Genomic DNA, 20874 nt, shown 5'->3' with positions numbered 1-20874 from the left:
TTATTTGTTTTTATTTTCAAAAAGGCAGTGAAAGAACAAGGTAAAAAGTAAAATGAGTTGTCTACAAAGAGAAGAAAACAGTGGGGAGGAGCTAGGGATAAATTGATCTAGTTCTAGAGTTTTCATTTGGGGACCCTGTGTATGTTTTTCAAGTTAAAAAAACAATTAAATGAAAAATTTTTCAAAATAATTCCTAAAAGTAAAACACAAACAAACCTAATAATTCTGTACGTTATGTCCAAAGTTGTCAAACTACTATCTGCAGGTCAAATGTGGCCCACCACCTATTTCCATAAATAAAGTTTGATTGGAGCAGTCATGTCCGTTTACTTACATGTTATCTTGCTTTCAAGCTACAGCAGCAGAGTTGAGTAGTTGTAACAGAGACAAAGCCCAAAATATTTACTGTCTGCTCCTTCACAGAAAAAGTATGCAAACTCCTGCTCTATACTAAGTTAGAGGCATAAATGGAGAGAATTATTTCAAGTGACTTGAAATATAGAACTTTAGGAGCACCTGGCTGGCTCAGTCAGTGGAGCATGTGACTCTTGATCTCAGGGTTATGAGTTTGGGCCCCATGTTGCATGCACTGTATTAAAAAATAAAATCTTAAAAAAAGAACTTCATACATCCTGAGGACAACAAATAAAAATAGTCTAGGACCAGTAGGTTTGTTCATGGTGGAAATGCAGGATTTGTTATTTTAAAATATTATATGCATGTGTGTGTGTGAATGGGTGAGCATATATTTATATATGTAAGTATATATAGGAAATAAATAATTACATTAATTTCACTGGAATCAATATTTTCAGATAAAAGAAATACAAATATTAAAATATAAAATATAGAAGAATGGCTAGGTGGACAAATATGTGATCAAGAAAGAATCTAGGTCATGGTATATGGGTTTTCACTGTAAAATTCCTTCTGCTTTTCTATAAGCTTGAAAATTTTCGGGGCACCTGGGTGGCTCAGTTGGCTAAGTGTCCGACCCTTGATTTCAGCTGAGGTCATGATCTCACGGTTGTGATATCAAGCCCCATGTCCGACTCTGTGCTGAGCATGGAGTCTGCTTTAGATTCTCTCTCTCTCTCTCTCTCTCTCTCTCTCTCTCTCTCTCTCTCTCTCTCTCCCCCTCTCCCTCTCTCTCTCTCCCGCCCCCCCCCACCCCCCGTCCTTCTCTCCTGCTCAGTCTTTCTTTCTCTAGAAAGAAAGAAAGAAAGAAAGAAAGAAAGAAAGAAAGAAAGAAAGAAAGAAAGAAAATTTGCATAACAAAATGTTAAAAAAATTTAAACTCCATCATATTTCATTGTAATTAGAATATCAGTAAGAACTGGGGCACCTAGGTGGCTCAGTCAGCTAAGCACCCAACTTTAGCTCAGGTCATGATCTCCTGGTCCATGAGTTCGAACCCCACATCAGGCTCTGAGCTGACCATACGGAGCCTGGAGCCTGCCATGGATTCTATGTCTCTCTCTCTCTCTCTGACCCTCCCCTGCTCGCACTCTGTCTCTCTCTCTCTCTCTCTGTCTCTCAAAAATAAATAAGCATTAAAGAAAAAAAAAGAATATCAGTAAGAACCACAGATTTATGTTTTGGTTTCTGAAAACCCACAAAGTTCCTAGCTCTAATAATTGAAAAAGTCTGGAAGCAATGATATCAGGGGTAATGAATATGCCTATTACCCATATTGTGGTCTCTACCATTTCTCCTTAAAGAGAGCTGTTTTCAAGAACAGGGCAAGAAATGTATGAGTCTGAGACATCTTGTCATGCCTGTAAGGAAGGAGACTATCAAAGACTACGGGTCATTGCAAAGAGCCCAAGAGCCAATTTGGAGTGGTTTCCACAAACCACAATTTGAGTATCAAGAATAATGAGTACAGGAGCACCTGCTGGCTCAATCAGAAAACATGCGACTCTTCATCTCTGAGCTGTGGGTTTGAGCCCCACTTGAGGTGTAGAGATTACTTAAATAAATTTTTAAAAAAGAAAGAGAAAGAATAATGAATACATATTGCATGTACAAAAAAATCTATCAGTTCATAATAAAACAAAGAAATCACTTCACTGGTTACCTTTGGAAATTAAGACACTATCATTCTGAAAATGGATCAATAATAGGAACGCTATGAATCTCTTATTAAAATATACATATGTACAGGGGCACCTCGGTGACTCAGTTGGTTAAGCGGACGACTTTGGCTCAGGTCATGATTCCCCAGTCCATGGGTTCGAGACCCACGTCAGGCTCTGTGCTGACAGCTCAAACGCTGGAGCCTGCTTCAGAGTCTGTGTCTCCCTCTCTGCCCCTCCCCACTCATGCTCTCTCTCTCTCTCTCAAAAATAAATAAAAACATTTAAAAAATTTTGAAATATACATATGTTTCTTTGGAAATTAAGACACTATCATTTTGAAAATTGATCAATAACAGGAACACTATGAACCTGTTATTAAAATATGCATATGTAGGGGCGCCTGGGTGGCTCAGTCGGTTAAGGGTCTGACTCTTGGTTTTGGCTCAAGTCCTGATCTCACAGTGACATCAAGCCCTGCTCTGGGCTCTGTGCCCTTCCCTGACTCGCGCGTGCTCTCTCTCTCTCTCAAGAATAAATAAACATTATGAAATAAATAAGATAAAATAAAATATACACATGTATATATACATATACATATATACACACACATAGAAAAGTGTCTTAAAGGTTATATGTCAAGTGATGCCCGGGTGGCTCAGTTGGATAAGCGTCCGACTTCGGCTCCGGTCATGATCTCCCGGTTTGTGGGTTCAAGCCCCGCATCAGGCTCTGTGCTGACAGCCTGGAGCCTGCTTCAAATTCTGTGTCTCCTTCTCTCTCTCTCTACCCCTACCCCATTCATGCTCTGTCTCTCTCTCTCAAAATAAATGAATAAACCTTTAAAAAGAAAAAAGGTTGTATGTCAAAGTATTAAGTGATCATCTCTGGGAGGAAGGGTTATGGGTGATTTTTCTTTTTCGCTTAATCATACTTAAAATGTTTTTCAAGAGAGAATATGTATAGTTTACGTATTTGAAAAAGTTATTTAAAAAATTTTTTTAATGTTTATTTATTCTTGAGAGAAAGAGAGAGCATGAGTGGGGGGTGGGCAGAGGGAGAGAGGGAGACACAGAACCTGAAGCAGGCTCCAGGCTCCAAGCTGCCAGCACAGAGCCCAAAGCAAGTCTCGAACCCATGAACCATAAGATCATGACCTAAGCTGAAGTCAGACGCTTAACCAACTAAGCCCCAGGTGTCCCTAAAAAAGTTATTTTAAAGTTATAAAACAGGGGTGTCTGGGTGGCTCAGTCGGTTAAGCATCTGACTTCAGCTCAGGTCATGATCTCATGGTTTGTAGGGAGACTGCTTCAGGTTCTGTGTCTCCCTCTCTCTCTGCTTCTCCCAGCTCATGCTCTGTCTCGCTGTGTCTCTCAAAAATAAGTAAACATTTAAAAAAATTTTAATAAAAATAATAAAGTTATAAAACAGTATGTAGTTTATGAGACTTTTTTTTTTTAAATATGAAATTGTCGAGGTGGTTTCCATACAACACCCAGTGCTCATCCCAAGAGGTGCCCTCCTCAATACCCCTCACCCACCCGCCCCTCCCTCCTACCCCCCATCAACCCTCAGTTTGTTCTGTTTTTAAGAGTCTCTTATGTTTTGGCTCCCTCCCTCTCTAACCTTTCTTTCTTTTCTTTTTTTTCCTTTTTTTTTCTTTTTTCCTTTTTTTCTTCCTTCCCCTCCCCCATGGAGACCACTTTTGTTAAAAAGAAAATAGTAGGGGCGCCTGGGTGGCGCAGTCGGTTAAGCGTCCGACTTCAGCCAGGTCACGATCTCGCGGTCCGTGAGTTCGAGCCCCGCGTCAGGCTCTGGGCTGATGGCTCGGAGCCTGGAGCCTGTTTCCGATTCTGTGTCTCCCTCTCTCTCTGCCCCTCCCCGGTTCATGCTCTGTCTCTCTCTGTCCCAAAAATAAATAAAAAAACGTTGAAAAAAAAAAATTAAAAAAAAAAAAGAAAATAGTATTTCCCAAAATGCAATTTCCATATACTGGAGATTAGGGTCATCTTAATGTTCTTCTTTTAGTTACCCTATTTTTTTTCTTTAAAAAAAATTTTTTTAATGTTTATTTATTCTTGAGAGAGAGAAACAGAGCATGAGCAGGCAAGGGGCAGAGAGAGAGGGAGACAGAGCATCCGAAGCAGGTTCCAAACTCTGAGCTGTCAGCATAGAGCCCGATGCAAGGCTCAAACTCATAAGCCATGAGATCACGACCTGAGCCAAAGTCAGACACTTAACTGACTGAGCCACCCAGCTGCCCTAGTTTCCCTATATTTTAAAAAACTTTACTATAAGGAATATCAACTACTTATATAAAAAGAAAAAGGAACATAAACTACTCATTAAGAATAATGAAAATCAGAAAAGTAAGAATTTTTCAGTACTTCTCTAAGATTGTCCAGGGCAAGCATTCTGACCCACTAACATGAATATTTGGTTCCTTTAGCTAATATATACCTAAATAGGAAATAAGTGCTTTCCTAGTTTATCACCACCAACCATTAATATCCCTAAACAACCTCTCAGGGACTTCCTGCAACTTTATAAGATCTTTGAACCCAAACATGGGAAGCAAAGTGATTTCAAACAAAAGCTTTGTTTTTCAAGAGCCACTTAATAAAGTAGTCTCCTCTGCCCTCTACTGGTGAAAAACAAAATCTACTTGAAAATAAAGGCATCCCCTAAAGCAGCAGTTTTCAAAGCAGGGTACAGGGACTCAAGTTTTCAGGGGTTTCAGATTTTGAGGGACTCTGCAGGTTCCAAACTATTTTCATATTAATACTAGGCCATTATTTGCCTCCTACAGTCTCATTCTCTCATGAGTGCACCAAGTGTGAAAAGTTCATTCAGTTTAGGGGCACCTGGGTGGCTGTCAGTTAAGCATCTGGTTCAGTTAAGTGTCTGACTCTTGACTTCGGCTCAGGTCATGATCTCACGGTTCATGGAAACAAGCCCTGTGTAGAGCTCCGTGCTGACAGCGTGGAGCCTGCTTGGGATTCTCTCCCGCTGCCCCTCCCCAGCACGCGTGTGTGTGCTTTCTCTCTCTCAAAATTAATAACCACTAAAAAAACAGATTCCATATCATAACTAACCTTTAAGAAATTACCTCTCGTTCAGTTTTAGTACAGTATGAAAAAATACAATTCTCTGAAAAGGCTATTGAGTTCTTCCTTTTCCAACTACGTATCTATGTGAGTCTAGATTTTCTTCATCTGTTCCAATCAAAACAACCTATCATGACAGATTGAACAGAAAAGCAAATACAAAAATCCAGCCGTCTTCTAGTAAGCCAGACATCAAAGAGACTTGCAAAAATGCAAAACAATGCCACTCTTCCTGATAAGTTAACTCTTGATCACTACACTACACCATGCAGCCTCGAAATGTTACTGTATGTACCACGTAAAACTACATCACTATCACACTTCAGGAAATGTTGCCCTTATGGACAGCATTATGGATTCTTCCCAATCACCAATTTGAATGCCTATGCTTTGTGACATTTAAAAGCAGACTTCACAGTTTGTGTGGAACTTTTTATTATGCTCAAAGTGCAAAGCAATATGGCATGCAAGATTAAGTATGGTGCATCTTCATTATACACAGATTATCAGATTTTCCAGCTCCTTCCCCACAACATATTCAAATTCAATGATAGAATTTGGTCTGTATTTAACACAGAAAGATATTTTTTAGGAAAACTATTGCTGAGATGGCCTCCATTTCTTACACACAAAACTTCACTAAAATCGACAAATCCCTTTCAAATTCTGCTTAGCACATTTCTTAACAAGAACCTTAACCCAGGTGGTGAAACTATTATTTGCCCCATGATTGACAATAGAAATGGAAGGCAGAGGAGAACACGCTTAATGCAGCAGAACATTTGATGCCTCACAAGTGAAAGACTATTGGCATCTCCCTTCCTTTCTACATAATTCCCACCGAGACCGAATTCCTCTTCCTCTTGTAGCCTTCCACAGCTCCACTCAGGGGTGACTCCTCTATCCAACTGCCATCTGCACTAGCCTCTCACCATTAGTGTGATCCTACTGTGTGAACTGTCTCTTCATCTACAGACACACTACCATCTCCCCAAAAGACAAGATACTTGAGAGCACACATTTTTATGTAATTTTGTTTCTCCAAGAGCAGTGAGGACAGACTATTATATACAGATGACTCCCAGTGCATATTACCTCAAAGGGAGTCAATTTAAAAAACTGTTTTAACGCTTATTCGTTTTTGAGAGTGAGAGAGACAGAGCATGAGCAGGGGAGGGGCAGAGAGAGATGGAGACACAGAATCCAAAGCAGGCTCCAGGCTCTGAGCTGTCAGCACAGGGCCCGATGCGGGGCTCGAACTCAGACTGAGAGATCATGACCTGAGCTGAAGTCAGACGCTTAACTGACTGAGCTTAACCGACTGAGCCACCCAGGCACCCTTCATGGGGAGTCAATTTAAAGACAGATCAGGGGCACCTTGGTGGCTCAGTTGGTTAAGCGTCTGACTCCTGATTTTCGCTCAGGTCATGATCTCATGATTTGTGGTTTGAGCCCCCTATAGGGCTCTGTGCTGACAGCATGAAGTCCGCTCGGGATTCCCTCTCTTCCTCTCTCTCTGCTCTTTGCCACTCACACTCTGTCTTCCTTTCTCTCTCAAAATAAATCAAATACTTTTTTTAATGTTTATCTATTTTTGAGAGACAGAAAGAGACAGAGCGTGAGCAGGGGAAGAGGAGAGAGAGAGGGAGACACAGAATCTGAAGCAGGCTCCAGGCTCTGAGCTGTCAGCACAGAGCCCAACGCAGGGCTCAAGCCCACAAACCATGAGATGATGACCTGAACCAAAGTCAGACGCTCAACCGACTGAGCCACCAAGGAGCTCCAAATCAAATAAACATTAAAAAAAAAAAAAAAAAAAAAGACAGATCAAAAAAAGTTTAATCTAGCTGCATGTAATTTTAACCAGTACTTTCACCCTAACTCCTCAATACATCAGGGACATCTGAATACTCATGACGCACAGGTATTTTTTAATTCCCTCAGCAAGTGATATGATAAAACAGCAGGCAGATGCACACAATATATAATAGACTATATGTGCAAAATCATACCATTTTACCACAGTACTTATCCTTTTTCAAATAGGAATGCCTGAATTCCTGTATGTTAAGTGAGCACATGTATGTGACTCCACAACACTCTTGGAGATTTAGAGAGGTCTTCTATAAACGTGTTTTGTGTACGTGTGCTTTATGATAGATGATTACTTCCAGGTTTTTTGCTTATTTAACCTTGTTCTCAGTCATTTGTAGATAGCTGCAGTTACTAGACAAGTGACCTCTCAATTAGCAAGTTAAAACTGTCTTTTGCAGTTTTCTTCTTCACTGGGGCAAAGTAGTATAGTTATCATACTATAGTGGAAGGTACCGGAACTTAAATCCTGGCTCTAGCCAACCCCCCGCCTCCCACAAAAAAAGTATCCAAAATATATAAAGAACTTATACAATTCAACACCCAAAAAACAAATAACCCAATTTTAAGATGGGCAGAAGGGGTGCCTGGGTGGATCAGTCGATTAAGTGTCTGACTTCAGCTCAGGTGGTGATCTTACAGCTCATGAGCCCGCTTTGGATCTTCTGTCCCCCCCTCTGCCTCTGCCCCTCCTCCTCTTGTTCTCTCTCTCAAAATAAATAAACTTTAAATAAAAAATATATATAAATATATAAATAAATAAAAATGGGTAGAAGACGTGAACAGACACGTCTCCAAAAAAGAACTGGGGGTGGCTGGCTGGCTCAGTCGGAAGAGTGTGCAACTCTTGCTCTCAAGATGGTGAGTTTGAGCCCCATGTTGGGTATAGAGATTACTAAAAAAAATAAATAAATAAACTTAAAAACAAGAAAAGACATCCACATGGCCAACAGACACATGAAAAGATGCTCAACATTGCTCATCAAGAAAATGCAAATCAAAACTACACTGAGGGGCACTTGGGTGGCTCAGTCGGTTAAGCATCCAACTCTTGGTTTTGAGACAAGAAGAAACAACAAGTGTGGCCGAGGATGTGGAAAGGCATCCTCGTGCACTGTTGGTGAGAATGCAAACTGTGCAGCCACTGTAGAAAACAGTATGAAGGTTTCTCAAAATATTAAAAATAGAACTACCCTGGGGGTGCCTGGGTGGCTCAGCTGATTAAGCATCTGACTCTTGGTTTCGTTTGGCTCAGATCACGATCTCACAGTTCATGGGATCGAGCCCCACAGTGGGCTCTGTGCTGACAGTGTGGAACCTACTTGTGATTCTCTCTCCCTCTGTGTCTGCCCCTCCACCGCTCACAAGCTCTCTCTCTCTCTCTCTCTCTCTCTCTCTCTCTCAAAAATAAATAAATAAACATAAAAAAATAGAACTACCCTATAATCCAGTTATCACACTACTGGGTATTTACCCAAAGAAAACAAAAACACTAATTCAAAAGGATATATGCACCCTACTTTCATTGCAGCATTATTTACAGTAGCCAAATTATGGAAGCAGCCCAAGTGTCCATCAATAGATGAAAGGATAAAGATGGATAAATATGGTTGAATATTATTCAGCCGTAAAAAAGAATGAAATCTTGCCATTTGCAACAACATAGATGGAGCCAGAGAGTATAATGCTAAACAAAACCAGTCAGAGAAAGACAAATACTGTATGATTTCACTCACGTGGAATTTAAGAAGCAAACAAAAAAACCCACAAGCAAAGGGGAAAAAGAGAGAGAGAGAGACAAACCAAGAAACAGCTGTAGCTAACAGTTCTCTTAGCTACAGAGAACAAACTGATGGCTACCAGAGAGGCCAGATGGGTAAAACAGGCGATGAAGATTAAGATCATTGCACTTGTAATGATCACCAGGTGTTGTATGGATCTGTTGAATCACTATATTGTACACCCAAAAGTAGTGTAACACTGTATGTTAACTATACTGGAATTTTAAATGAAAGAAAAAAAATAGGGGCACCTGGGTGGCTCAGTCATTTGAGCTACTGACTTGATTTTGGCTCAGGTCATGATCCCCAGGGTCGTGGGATTAAGTCCTGCCCCGGGCTTCTCGTTTAAGAAGATCTGGCTTAAGATTCTCCCTCCCTCTTCCCCTCTGCCCTTCTTCCTCCCTCACACTCCTTCTCTAAAATTAAAAAAATATATATTTTTTAATATTTGTTTAGAGAGCGAATGTGTGTGCTTTGTGTGCACATGCAAGAAGGAGAGGGGTGGAGAGAAAGGGAAAGAGGGAATCCCAAGCAGGCTCTGTACGGTCAGCACAGAGCTGAATGCAGGGCTAGATCTCACTAACCTAGAGATCAGGACCTGATGGTCCTGGGATGACTTGGATGACTGGGGAGCCTGGGTGGCTCAGTCAGTGAAGCAACCGACTTGGGCTCAGGTCATGATCTCACAGTTCATGAGTTTGAGAAAAGTATCAAGCTCGTTGCTGTCAGCGCAAAGCCCGCTTCAGATCCTCTGTCACCCTCTCTCTACCTGTCCTCTGCTCACACTCTCTCAAAAAGAAAAAAAAAAAAAGAACATTAAAAAAAAAAAAGAGTTGGATGCTTAACTGACTGAGCCGCCCAGGCAACAGCTGCCTCCAAAAACCTTTTAAATAAAATAAATAAACTGTTTTAAATCCTGGCTATGATGCACCTGACTAGCTAAGTGAGTAGAGCATGCCACTCTTGATCTTGCAGATGTGAGTTTGAGCCCCACGTTGGCAGAGAGCCTACATAAATACATTAAAAAAAAAAAAAAATCCAGCTCTACCACTTTATTAGACTGACATCGGGCAACTTCCCCATACCTGAGCCTTAGTTCCTTCATCTGTAAAATGGAATACAAAAAATATCTATGCTATGAAATTGTAAGGATTAAATAATACATGTAGGGGCACCTGGGTGGTTCAGTCGGTTAAGCTTCCGACTTTGGCTCAGGTCATGATCTCACAGTTCATGAGTTCAAGCCCCACGTCGGGCTTTGTGCTGACAGCTCAGAGCCTGGAGCCTGCTTCGGATTCTGGGTCTCCCTCTCTCTCTGCCCTCCCCGGCTCGCACTCTGTCTCTCTCTCAAAAGTAATAAATAAACATTTAAAAAATTAAAAAAAATATATATATATATATATATGTAAACAGCATATTATTGGGCCTGATACTTGGTAGGCACTGAATTACTATTACTTTTTTTTTGAGAGAGAGAGAGAGAGTGAGAGGGCCCAAGGGAGTAATGGGCAGAGAGAGAGAGAGAGAGAGAGAGAGAGAGAGAGAAAATCCCATGAAAGTCAGAGAAAGAGAGAGGGGAGGAGAGAGAGAGAGGGAGAGAAGCAGGGCTGACCCGAAGCAGGGCTCGAGCTCACTAACGGTGAGATCATGACCTGGGCGGAAGACAGATGCTTAACTCACTGAGCCACCCAGGCGCCCCTCAATGACTATTATTAATGACTTCTTTTCACTTCTCCCAGGTATGGTATAATGTTAGTGGAAGTTTCTGCATTTGGGGGAGTATCTTAAAATTTGAGACTTGAAGCATCACCTGATGGCCCTTCATGTACCTTACTTTGCTCACGAACAAACCCCTTCTTGCACATATACGGTCCCTATCTCTCGTGTCCTTTCTCCAAACTCCGGATAACATCAGAGGCTCCACACTTAATAATCTGCCTTGATTTGAGAAGGGAGTTCGGTAGACCTCGGCCCTAGGTCCGTGTTGTGCCCCTAATTTGCCCACATAATCTGTGTCAGGTCACTTCATCTCTTCAGCGAGGCTTAAGTGTCCCCAGGTGTAAAAGGAGAGCGCCAGGCTAAACCACCGCCATGGTCCCTGCAGATTCTAAATTGGGAAGATCTTGCCAACTCACCAGGAAAGATTACAAGTGACTGTAAATCCCTAAACGCTGTCCCCAAACCCAGCTCAAACGCCACTGCTTCCATCTTCTGCACGCCTCGCCATTCTGTACAAATCTCCAGCGTCCACATTACACCCTGAACCCTCAGGAGGTGGGACCTCACTTAACGCGTCAGGAGCGCTACCCTCTCGGAAGCTCTTGCCGCAGTCCCTACCTCAGAGGGTGACAGTAAGGACTGAATGGAACCAAGTACCCAGGGCGCTTAACAGTGAGTGCCTGGCACAAGGTTGGCGCTCAAGAGACGTCGGTTACCATCAGTGTTCAGCAAATCCCATCCCCTCCTTGAGATTCGGTTTCCTCAAGTAAAATGAGGCTGGACGGACAATGCCCAAAGCCCCCAGGAGCCTCAGAGCTGGGGGTCCCGGGGAGGGCCTGAGAGGCGCACGCTGCGGAAGGCAGGGCAGCCCGGGAAGACTGGTGGCCCTGAGAGTCCCGAGTGTAGCCCGGCGCCGAGATCCGTCCTCTCACCTCCCGGGCTCAGCAGAAGCTTCAGCGCCTCCAGAATGCTCTCCAGACCGCACGTTGCCAGAGCCCCGCTGCCCGCGACCGGTCGGCGGGCCGCCATGACTGGAGTGGAACGCGCCACTAGCGACCTGCCCAATCGCCTCTGCGGACTGGCGTCGCCGCCATACTGAATGTGGCGGAAGGCGCTAGGGGTGGGGCCCGCCGCAAGGGGCGGGGCCGACGTGGGCGGAGCGCCCTTTTACACAAGTTTTCAGTCCCCGTTTAGTCCCTTGGGCAGAAAAAACAGTTAACACAACCAACCTACGTGCACAATTTCAGAAACTCAATATGATTAACCACTAAGTAACGAAGAAGAGAGAAGTATAGTAGTTTATCATAAAATGATACCTATTTCACTATGAAAATAATTGGGTACCGGAGCACCAAAAGACATAGTGAAGTAAACAGATGCTGTGCCTACTTATGATGAAGTTTGGATACATAAACATCACTCAACTGAATATTTTTTAATTTCTTTATGAATGATATTTAAAAACAAGTGCTGGGGGTGACTAGCTGGCTCAGTCAGTAGAGCATGCGACGCCTAACCTCAGGGTCATGAGTTCAAGCCCCAGATTGGATGAGGAGCCTACTTTCAAAAGAAATTAAAAATAAGTGCTAAACACAGACACATGCATTTGAATAACCACAAATATTGTTATTGGTGATACGATTTTTGAAACGTAATAATTACCGGTCCCAATAAAATGTTGATCTTTGCTGTGTTTATATTCTTGGAAAATTCTGGGTACATTAAAATTGTGCCCTCCCCACACCCCATTGTGTTTTTTAATTTTTTTAAATGTTTGTTTATTTTTGAGACAGAGGGAGACAGAGCATGAACGGGGGAGGATCACAGAGAGGGAGACACAGAATCCGAGGCAGGCTGCAGGCTCCGGGGAGTCAGCACAGAGCCCGCCTGGGGCTCGAACTCACAAACTGCGAGATCATGACCCCAGCTGAAGGCGGAGGCTTAACCGACTGAGCCACCCAGGGTCCCCCACCCCATTGTGTTAATAGGTAAAACAGAATTCATTTGAGAGTCACCCCAACAGGGACAGGCTTTCACCTACACGAATGCTGGTGGGACATTCTAAAGTCTTGTTGTCTGAAAGTCATGCTACAAATCTAGGAGAGTACTTCTGAGGGCAAGACCTTTAGCTTCCCTTCAGTAAAAGTCAATAATCATTGTCACAGCCACCCCCACCACCCATTTTCTGAAAGTTCTCCCAAACAGGCTGTCTTGTTTCTCCTTGAGATTCCCTGAACTAGCCTGAGTTCATCAGACCTGATGACTGCCCTTCAGCATTTAGCTGTTGGAAGTCTTAGGAAGTGGGATGTGCTCCACTGCGAGCCCCTGCCACTGGAGAAAGAAGCTGGTCACTTAACTCCTTTCTCAGACCCCTCCTGGTCACTCTCAGGACTTTAGGCTCCAGCCCAAATCCATCAACCATTTCCTACTCTCTAAAGTGAATAGGTAACAGAACCATTTGCACAAAGTTATCTTAGGGAGTTAAAGCGATACTGTTCTCGGGGCGCCTGGGTGGCTCAGTTGGTTAAGCGGCCGACTTCGGCTCAGGTCATGATCTCGCGGTCCGTGAGTTTGAGCCCCGCGTCGGGCTCTGTGCTGACAGTTCAGAGCCTGGAGCCTGTTTCAGATTCTGTGTCTCCCTCTCTCTGACCCTCCCCTGTTCATGCTCTGTCTCTCCCTGTCTCAAAAATAAATAAAACGTTAAAAAAAATTTAAAAAAAAAAAAAAAAAAGCGATACTGTTCTTAAGCATTTAGCAATGTCTCCCACAGAGGGGATAATTAAAAAATTGTATGTGTGTCTTACTCTCCATCTCTTCCTCAAATAAAATCCTGCAAAAATATCTTCAAATTGGAAAAACATTTTTGAAGGGGAAATAAATGACCTGCGAAATTACTACAACGCTCTCTTTATTGTGTTATACATCCCACGCCAGGCTTTGTGAGTAGACAATTTTTCTCCAGTTATGTGTGTATCCAAGTTCATTTTGAGGAATAAAAAATTTAAGGTCTCCCTGTACAGCTCCCCCCCCCCAAAAAAAAAAGCCTAAAACAAAGCAAAAAACTTAAGGTCATTTCAAAATATTAAACATTTAGTGAGTTTGGCATAAAGATTTGTGTGGGAATGGCCCAGCCCTAAGATTTGTGGGCACTAGGGTAGAAATACAAGTGGAGGCCTCCATATCATATGCTTAAGTTTCAAAGTATAAATCAAACGAATAGCCTGTTAAATAAAATCTTTTGTTCTCCTACTTTGAAAAATATACCAGGTTTCAATTGAGAATTCTCAAATTTGGCCTCAGAAATCCATATTGGATGTGGCAGTATGGCAGAAGTCAGCCTCCCACCTCTGGCCTGACCCCTTTCCTTCTCATTAGTGTCTCCATCCTGCATTCACACATGTGGATATCCCAGCCTGGATGTGCACACACCTCTCAGAAACTGCCCCTTGGCACCCCCTTAGTGTTAGGAACACACGAACAGGGTTCAGCTTCCAGAGGGAAGACCAAGCGAAGAGGCCCACGTAGCACTGGAAGCAGGCTCAGGGATGATTGGACAGGGAAGTCCAGAGTCCCAGAACTTGGAGTGAGGTCTGGAGGGAGGATTTGGGGTGGGCAATTCCCCTAGGACTGGCGTATTTCTTGTCCGTGAAGATGCGAATCATGGAGGAGGCCAGGTGGGGCCTGTAAGGATGGGACCCAGAACGGAGGCCCTACTAGACAAGCCTAAGGGCGATACTGGTGTGGGAGTTACAAAAGATGGTAAGAGGGGTCCCCAGAGCTAATCATCCTTTATCCCCAAACCAGATATTGGCATAAGATTTTATTATTTGGACTCTAAAAGGCTCATATACCACAAAATGGCATGTTCAGTTTTTTTTAATTTTTGTTTTGTTTTGACAGAGTGTGAGCAGGGGAGGTGCAGAGAGAGGGAGGGACAGAGGATGCAGAGCAGGCTCTGCCCTGACAGCAGAGAGCCTCATAAGGGGCTTGGAGTCAGGAGCAGTGAGATCACAACCTGAGCTGAAGTCGGACGCTCAACCGACTGAACCACCCAAGTGCCCCTCACGCGTATAATTTCAAAAGCAGTGTCAAAAAGATCCTATAAAATTTTTCCAGCAAAAAAATATATCCCACGTAGAATATTCGGTGCATCTTAACACATATGATAGGATGTCAGAGGAGTGCCTAGGGCCTATAAGTTGATAAATAAGCTCTGCATCTGAAAAAAAGGAAGTGTTCTCAAGCTTCTCCCGCCCCCACAAAATCATTCAAATTGGCTTTTATTTTATTAAAAAAATTTTTTTAACGTTTTATTTATTTTTGAGACAGAGCATGAACGGGGGAGGGGCAGAGAGAGAGGGAGACACAGAATCTGAAACAGGATCCAGGCTCTGAGCCATCAGCACAGAGCCCGACGCGGGGCTTGAACTCACGGACCGCAAGATCGTGACCTGAGCTGAACTCAGACACTTAACCGACTGAGCCACCCAGGCGCCCCTCAAATTGGCTTTTAACTACCCTACTACTTCCTTAGAATCCGGTATTTACACTTACAGGATTTTAGTTTATAGAAATTGAATTTTGGCAGTCCCCTCCTCGTTTTGCTTTGGGCAAACACATAAGAAGAGCTGGGAGACTCTCGGGCAATCATGCTGTGAAATACCCATCACGACAAATATTCCAGAAGAGCTACATCGGAGAGGCTGCTGCTTCCCCACAATGAGCCACCCGGGGATGTTCAACACACACACAGTCTATATTCATGAAAAACGTATTCCATTGATTTTAAGTCAACCAACAAGGAGCCCATTATCAGGGACTTGGGGGACAGCAGCTCAACAAGATACCCCAGCCTGCTGGGGCTGCTTGCTTCAACCCAGAGAACTAACGAGGCTAATGGCACCCTGTAGTTATCCATTGTCTTACAGTAACGATTCCCAGTAAAGACCCCAGCAAATTAAGTGTTCTTATGGGTACTTATCTTCTAAAGCCACATGTGATGACTGGAGTGGTTGCATGCCATTTTCCATAAATGACCCTTAAATTCTTACCCTACTCTTGTCAAAACTTTACTCACTGTGATAATCCTCACCACTCCCTCCACAGAGAAGGGGCCCCTGAAACTCACCTAATTTTCATTTTTTTTAAGTGATTTTATTTTTAGGGCTTTTGTTTTTTAAAGATTTTAAAGTAATCTCTACACCCAACAAGGGGCTCAAATTTACAGCACTGACATCAAGTCTCATGCTCCAATGACTGAGCGAGCCAGGCACCCCAATTTTCATGTAATTTTTTAAAGCTTATTTGAGAGAGGGAGAGAGGGAGAGGGGGGAGAGGGGAGGGAGGGAGACAGAGAGAGAGAGACAGACAGACAGAAGGAGGTAGGGAGGGAGAGAGGGGCATAGAGAATCTCAAGCAGGCTCTGCCCTGTCAGCACAGAGCTCCATGCGCGGCTCAAACACACTAACTGTGAGGTCATGGCCCAAACCTGGATCTAGATCTTAACCGACTGAGACACCTGGGCGACCCTTCATTTACTTAAAAAAATTTTTTTAATGTGTACTTATTTTTGACAGAGCACAAGCGCGCGGGGCGGGGGAGGGGGGTGGCGGAAGGAGGGAGGGAGGGAGAGAGAAAATCAGAAGCAGATTCCAGGCTCTGAGCTGTCAGCAGAGAGCCCAGCGTCCCTTTATTTTATTTTCTTAATGTTTATTTTTGAGAGAGAGAGAGAGAGAACGAGTATGGGAGGGGCAGAGAGAGGGAGACACTGAATTAAAAAAAAATTTTAATGTTTATTTACTTTTGAGAGAAAGAAACAGAGGTGTGAGCAGGGAAAGTGCAGAGAAAGGGACACAAAGAATCCGAAGCAGGCTCCAGGCTCAGAGCTGACAGCACAGAGCCCAACGTGCGGCTTGAACTCACAGACCACGAGATCATGACCTGAGCTGAAGTCGGACACTTAACTGAGTCACCCAGCCGCCCCCCTTCACTTATTTTAAAGGAAGGGGTTTCTCTCTGTAGTACCACTCTTTGGCATCAATCAGATATTTATCATAGAGGAAGAACTTTTCTCTATCCTCTTAGGTTCTGAATAGGAAGGTGTGTGAATTAAACAGACAAAAGATTAGAAGACAGATTTTTATTCACATCCAAGGGAGTTCATAGGAAAATGTGACTCAAGAAGTGATTACAATTTGGGGCTTATATTCCATCTTAATAGGGGAAGGGGAGAAACAGCTTACATCCCGTCTTACTAGAAAAAGGGCACTTATGGGAAAACACGTGACTTTGAGAGAAGATCAATGAGATGGGAGCTATGATTTCTGTCACACTATGTGTTTAGGTGATTTCTTATCCTGAGGTGCCAATTTCTAATCTCCGGTGGTAGGAGTCAATCCTCCCTACTTAGGAAACTCCTTGGGAGATGCTTTATGACTGCCAAATCCTTTGAAGAGGCTCTGCTTTTAGGGAGATAAGGGGAGTCTTTGGGAAAAAGCCTCTTCACGGTGCTGTATTCTGGATCCTTCATTTCTGTTTCAACGGACAGAGGCTCTTTACTGTCTTGGGTACCCTCCCCAGGACAGCTCATCACCCCTGCAAACAGATGCCATCTTCACACAACACCGCTTTCCATCGCATACTTCTGCTCACAACACTTGAGTTGTGCTCTCTGACCCACTAAATCCAGTCCAAAACGCAACGGTTGGCCTTTTCTCTCCAAACACACTGCGTCCACTTAAGTGATTCTCTCTACCCGAACTCCCTTGTTGTGCCCCTTATTCAATAATAAAAACAAGAGCTCACATTTAACAGACCACTACCATGTGCCAGGCACTCCTCTAAATGCTTTATACACATCAATGCTTCCTTTGGAGATAAGGAAATCGAGGCATCGAAAGGTGAAGTAACTTGCCTAAGCTCACAGGTGGGAAGGACAGGATCAGGATTGGAATCCAGGTTGCACGGCTCCAGGGTCTCATGTCTTCTCCACATAACTGCCTTGTCGGTACCCGTGGAACCAGCAAGAGGGAAACCGAGGCGCTGTTTTCCAGGCTCGATGCAAACCCCTTCTCTGTAGCCTTTCTCAGAAGTCACGTTACCTGACTGGTTATAGCCCTTTGCACGTGGTGGTACTTTGTAAACAGTTTAATTCTGTATAGAACCATTTTATCATTTGTCCTCATTGTAGTTTTCTCCCCTGACCTTTTTTTATTGTGGCCAAATACACACAACGTAATGCCAAATCTGGCGTCATGATGTTTTTCTCTCATTTTCTTCTGAGGGTTTTATAGCTGTAGCCCTTATGTTTTAAAAAGTCTTTCATTTTGAATTTATTTTTTGTATATGGTATAACAGTATGACTAATTTCATTCTTTTGCATATGGACACCCAATTTTCCCAGCACCATTTGTTGAAAACACTGTCCTTTTTGGCAGAGCATAAGGAAAATAGTCAATGATATTGTAATAGTGATGCAACAGGACAGATGGCAACTACACTTGGAATGAACATAGCATAATGCATAAACTTGTCAAATCACTAAGTTGTAACACCTAAAACGAATGTAACACCGTGTCAACTATAATAAAAACATATAAAGTTTATTTTTGAGAGAGCGTGAACACAGGCGAGTGGGGGAGGAGCAGAGAGACAGGGAGAGAGAATCCCAAGCAGTCCCTCCCACCCCCCAATGAGAGGGAGACAGAGTCTGAAGCAGACTCCAGGCTCTGAGCTGTCAGCACAGAGCCCTACGTGGGGCTCAAACCCACAAATCCGAGGATCATGACACAAGCTGAAACCAAGAGTCTGATAAACAAATGAGCCACCCAAGTTCCCCAATACTGTGTGCGCGTGCACACACGCACACACGTGCACACACACACACACGTAATTTTTGTGTCATCTGCCCCCCCACCAAAAAACTGTCCTTTTCCCAATGGTCTTAGCACTCCTGTAGAGTATCAGTTGACCATATATATGAAGGTTTATTTCCAGCTTCCTAATTTCTCCCCAACTTTTAATTGTGAAATACTTCAAACTCAAAGAAAAACCAAAATAGTACGTCAACACTTACATGCCCTTCACCTAGATTTAGTCATTATGAACATTTTGTCACATCTGCCTTCGTGCTACCACTCTTCACACTTTTTTGTTGAATCATTCTTAATTTCGAGATGTAACACTTCATCCCTAAATTCGTCATCATTTATCTCCTAATAAGGTTCTCTTAGTGAACTATGTCCCCAAGAAAACTAATGTTTAGGGGCATATGTGTGGCTCAGTCGGTTAAGTATCTGAATCTTGATTTTTGGCTCAGATCACGATCTCATGGTTCATGAGTTCAAGGCCCTCCTTATGCTCCGGGCTGACAATGCAGAACCTGCTTAGGAGTCTCTCTCTGCCCCTCCCCCACTCATGCTTTCTCTCTCAAAATAAACTTAAAATTAAAAAAAAAAAGTTTATGGGGTGCCTGGGTGGCTTGGTGGGTTAAGCGTCTGACTTCAACTCCGGTCATGATCTCACAATCTGAGTTCGAGCCCCCCGTCAGGTTCTGTGCTGACAGCTCAGAGCCTGGATCCTGCTTCAGATTCTGTGTCTCCCACTCTCTGCTCCTTCCCCCACTTACACTCTCACTCTGTCGTAAACAAACATTAAAATAAAAGTTTATTCAGGAATATAATCTACTCTACTTATTACAATGTGCCCAATTTCAAAAAAAAAAAAAAAAAAAAAGTCTTTTATGGATCTTAAATTTTCACTCCAGGACCCAACCAACCAAGGTTTCAATATTGGAGTCTCTCAAACCACACACAGAATTACCATATGACCCAGCAATGCTCCTCTCAGGTTAATAACCAGAACTAAAAACAGTTTTTGTAAGCAAGCGTTCACTGCAGCATCATTCACAATAGCCACAAAGTAGAAACAACCCAAGATAAATGGATATATAACAACATGTGGTATATATGCTCGTGATGGAATATTGCTCAGCCGTAGAAGGAATGAAGTGCTGATACAAGCTGCAGTGTGGACAACCCCTGAACACATTAGGCTACATGACATCACCAAGTTTAAAAGCACATAAATTACATGACACCACTTACATGAAATACCTAGAATAAATTCATAAAACAAGGTAGAATGGAGGTAACTGGGGCTGAGAAAGGGGAGAACGGGGAGTTACTTATTGCCTATGGTTATAGAACTTGTTTGGGATGACGAAAAGGTTCTGGAAATAGAGATGAGGGTTATACGTGCACTTAGTATCACTGAATTGCACGCTCAAAATCCACACACATTCAGTAGAAACCATACTTCCAATTTTGATCTTTTCCTGGGCTAGTGATACGCGGTCGGACTTTCTCGTGATGCTGGGCACTGAGTGGCAGCCACGGCTTGTCAGTTCTGTGATCAGGAAGGTAAGCAACAGACACACTTAACCATTCCATTTCTCGCTGTCCATATTCAATAAATGACACGAGCTCTTCAACACTTTATTATTATAAAATAGGTTTTGTGGGGGCACCTGGGTGGCTCAGTCAGTTAAGCATCTGACTTCGGCTCAGGTCATGATCTCACGGTTCATGAGTTCGAGCCCCACGTCAGGCTCAGAGCCAGGAACCTGCTGACAGCTCAGAGCCTGGAACCTGCTTCAGATTCTTTGTCTCCCTCTCTCCCTGCCCTTCCCTGCTCACGCTCTCTCTCAAAAATAAACAAACATTAAAAAAATAAACAAAAAAGGTTAATATGAGGGACACTTGGGTGGCTCAGTTGGTTAAGCATACACACTCTTGACTGATTTCAGCTTAGGTCATGGTCTCATGGTTCATGAGATCGAGCCCCTTATAGGGCTCTGTGCTGACAATGTGGAGCCTGCTTGGGATTCTCTCTCTCTCTCTGCCCCTTCCTCATTCATGATGTACTTTCAAAATAAATCTTAATTTTTTTTACATTTATTTATTTTTTGAGAGACATAGACAGAGCACAAGTTGGGGAGGGGCAGAGAGAGAAGGAGACACAGAATCCGAAGCAGGCTCCAGGCTCTGAGCACAGAGCCTGACGTGGGGCTCGAACTCACAAACCATGAGATCATGACTCGAGCCGAAGTCAGACGCTTAGCCCATGGAGAGACCCAGGCACCCCTCTCTCAAAATAAATATTAAAAAAATATTTAAATATTTTATTTAAAATATTTATTTTAAATAAAACAGGTTTTGCGTGAGATGATTTTACTCAACTATAGGCTAATGTTAAGCATTCTGAGCACATTTAAAGTGGGTTACGATCTCATGTCTGGTGCCTTAGGCAAATTAAATG

At 43.1% G+C, this 20874-nt stretch overlaps 1 protein-coding gene across 4 annotated transcripts in view; it reads right to left on the bottom strand.

The window, feature by feature from the left end:
* Positions 1 to 11639, bottom strand: part of TANGO6 (transport and golgi organization 6 homolog) — a 192000-nt gene extending 180361 nt beyond the window's left edge. For 2 of the 4 annotated variants that reach the window (XM_019455446.2, XM_019455444.2), the window contains exon 1: positions 11490 to 11638. In XM_019455446.2, coding sequence (XP_019310991.2) covers positions 11490 to 11586 — 97 coding nt within the window. In that variant the 5' untranslated portion in view covers positions 11587 to 11638. Of the gene's footprint in view, positions 1 to 11489 lie in introns of all 4 variants that reach the window. The other 2 variants (XR_002081659.2, XM_019455442.2) reach the window with 2 other exon arrangements.
* Between the last annotated feature and the right edge of the window lie 9235 nt (positions 11640 to 20874).

This window comes from Panthera pardus, unplaced genomic scaffold (assembly GCF_024362965.1).
Source record: "Panthera pardus isolate Hobbes unplaced genomic scaffold, ASM2436296v1 HiC_scaffold_19, whole genome shotgun sequence".
Lineage (NCBI taxonomy): Eukaryota > Metazoa > Chordata > Mammalia > Carnivora > Felidae > Panthera > Panthera pardus.
The sequence above is the reverse complement of the archived record's forward strand: the minus strand, read 5'-3'. Positions and strand labels throughout refer to the sequence as shown.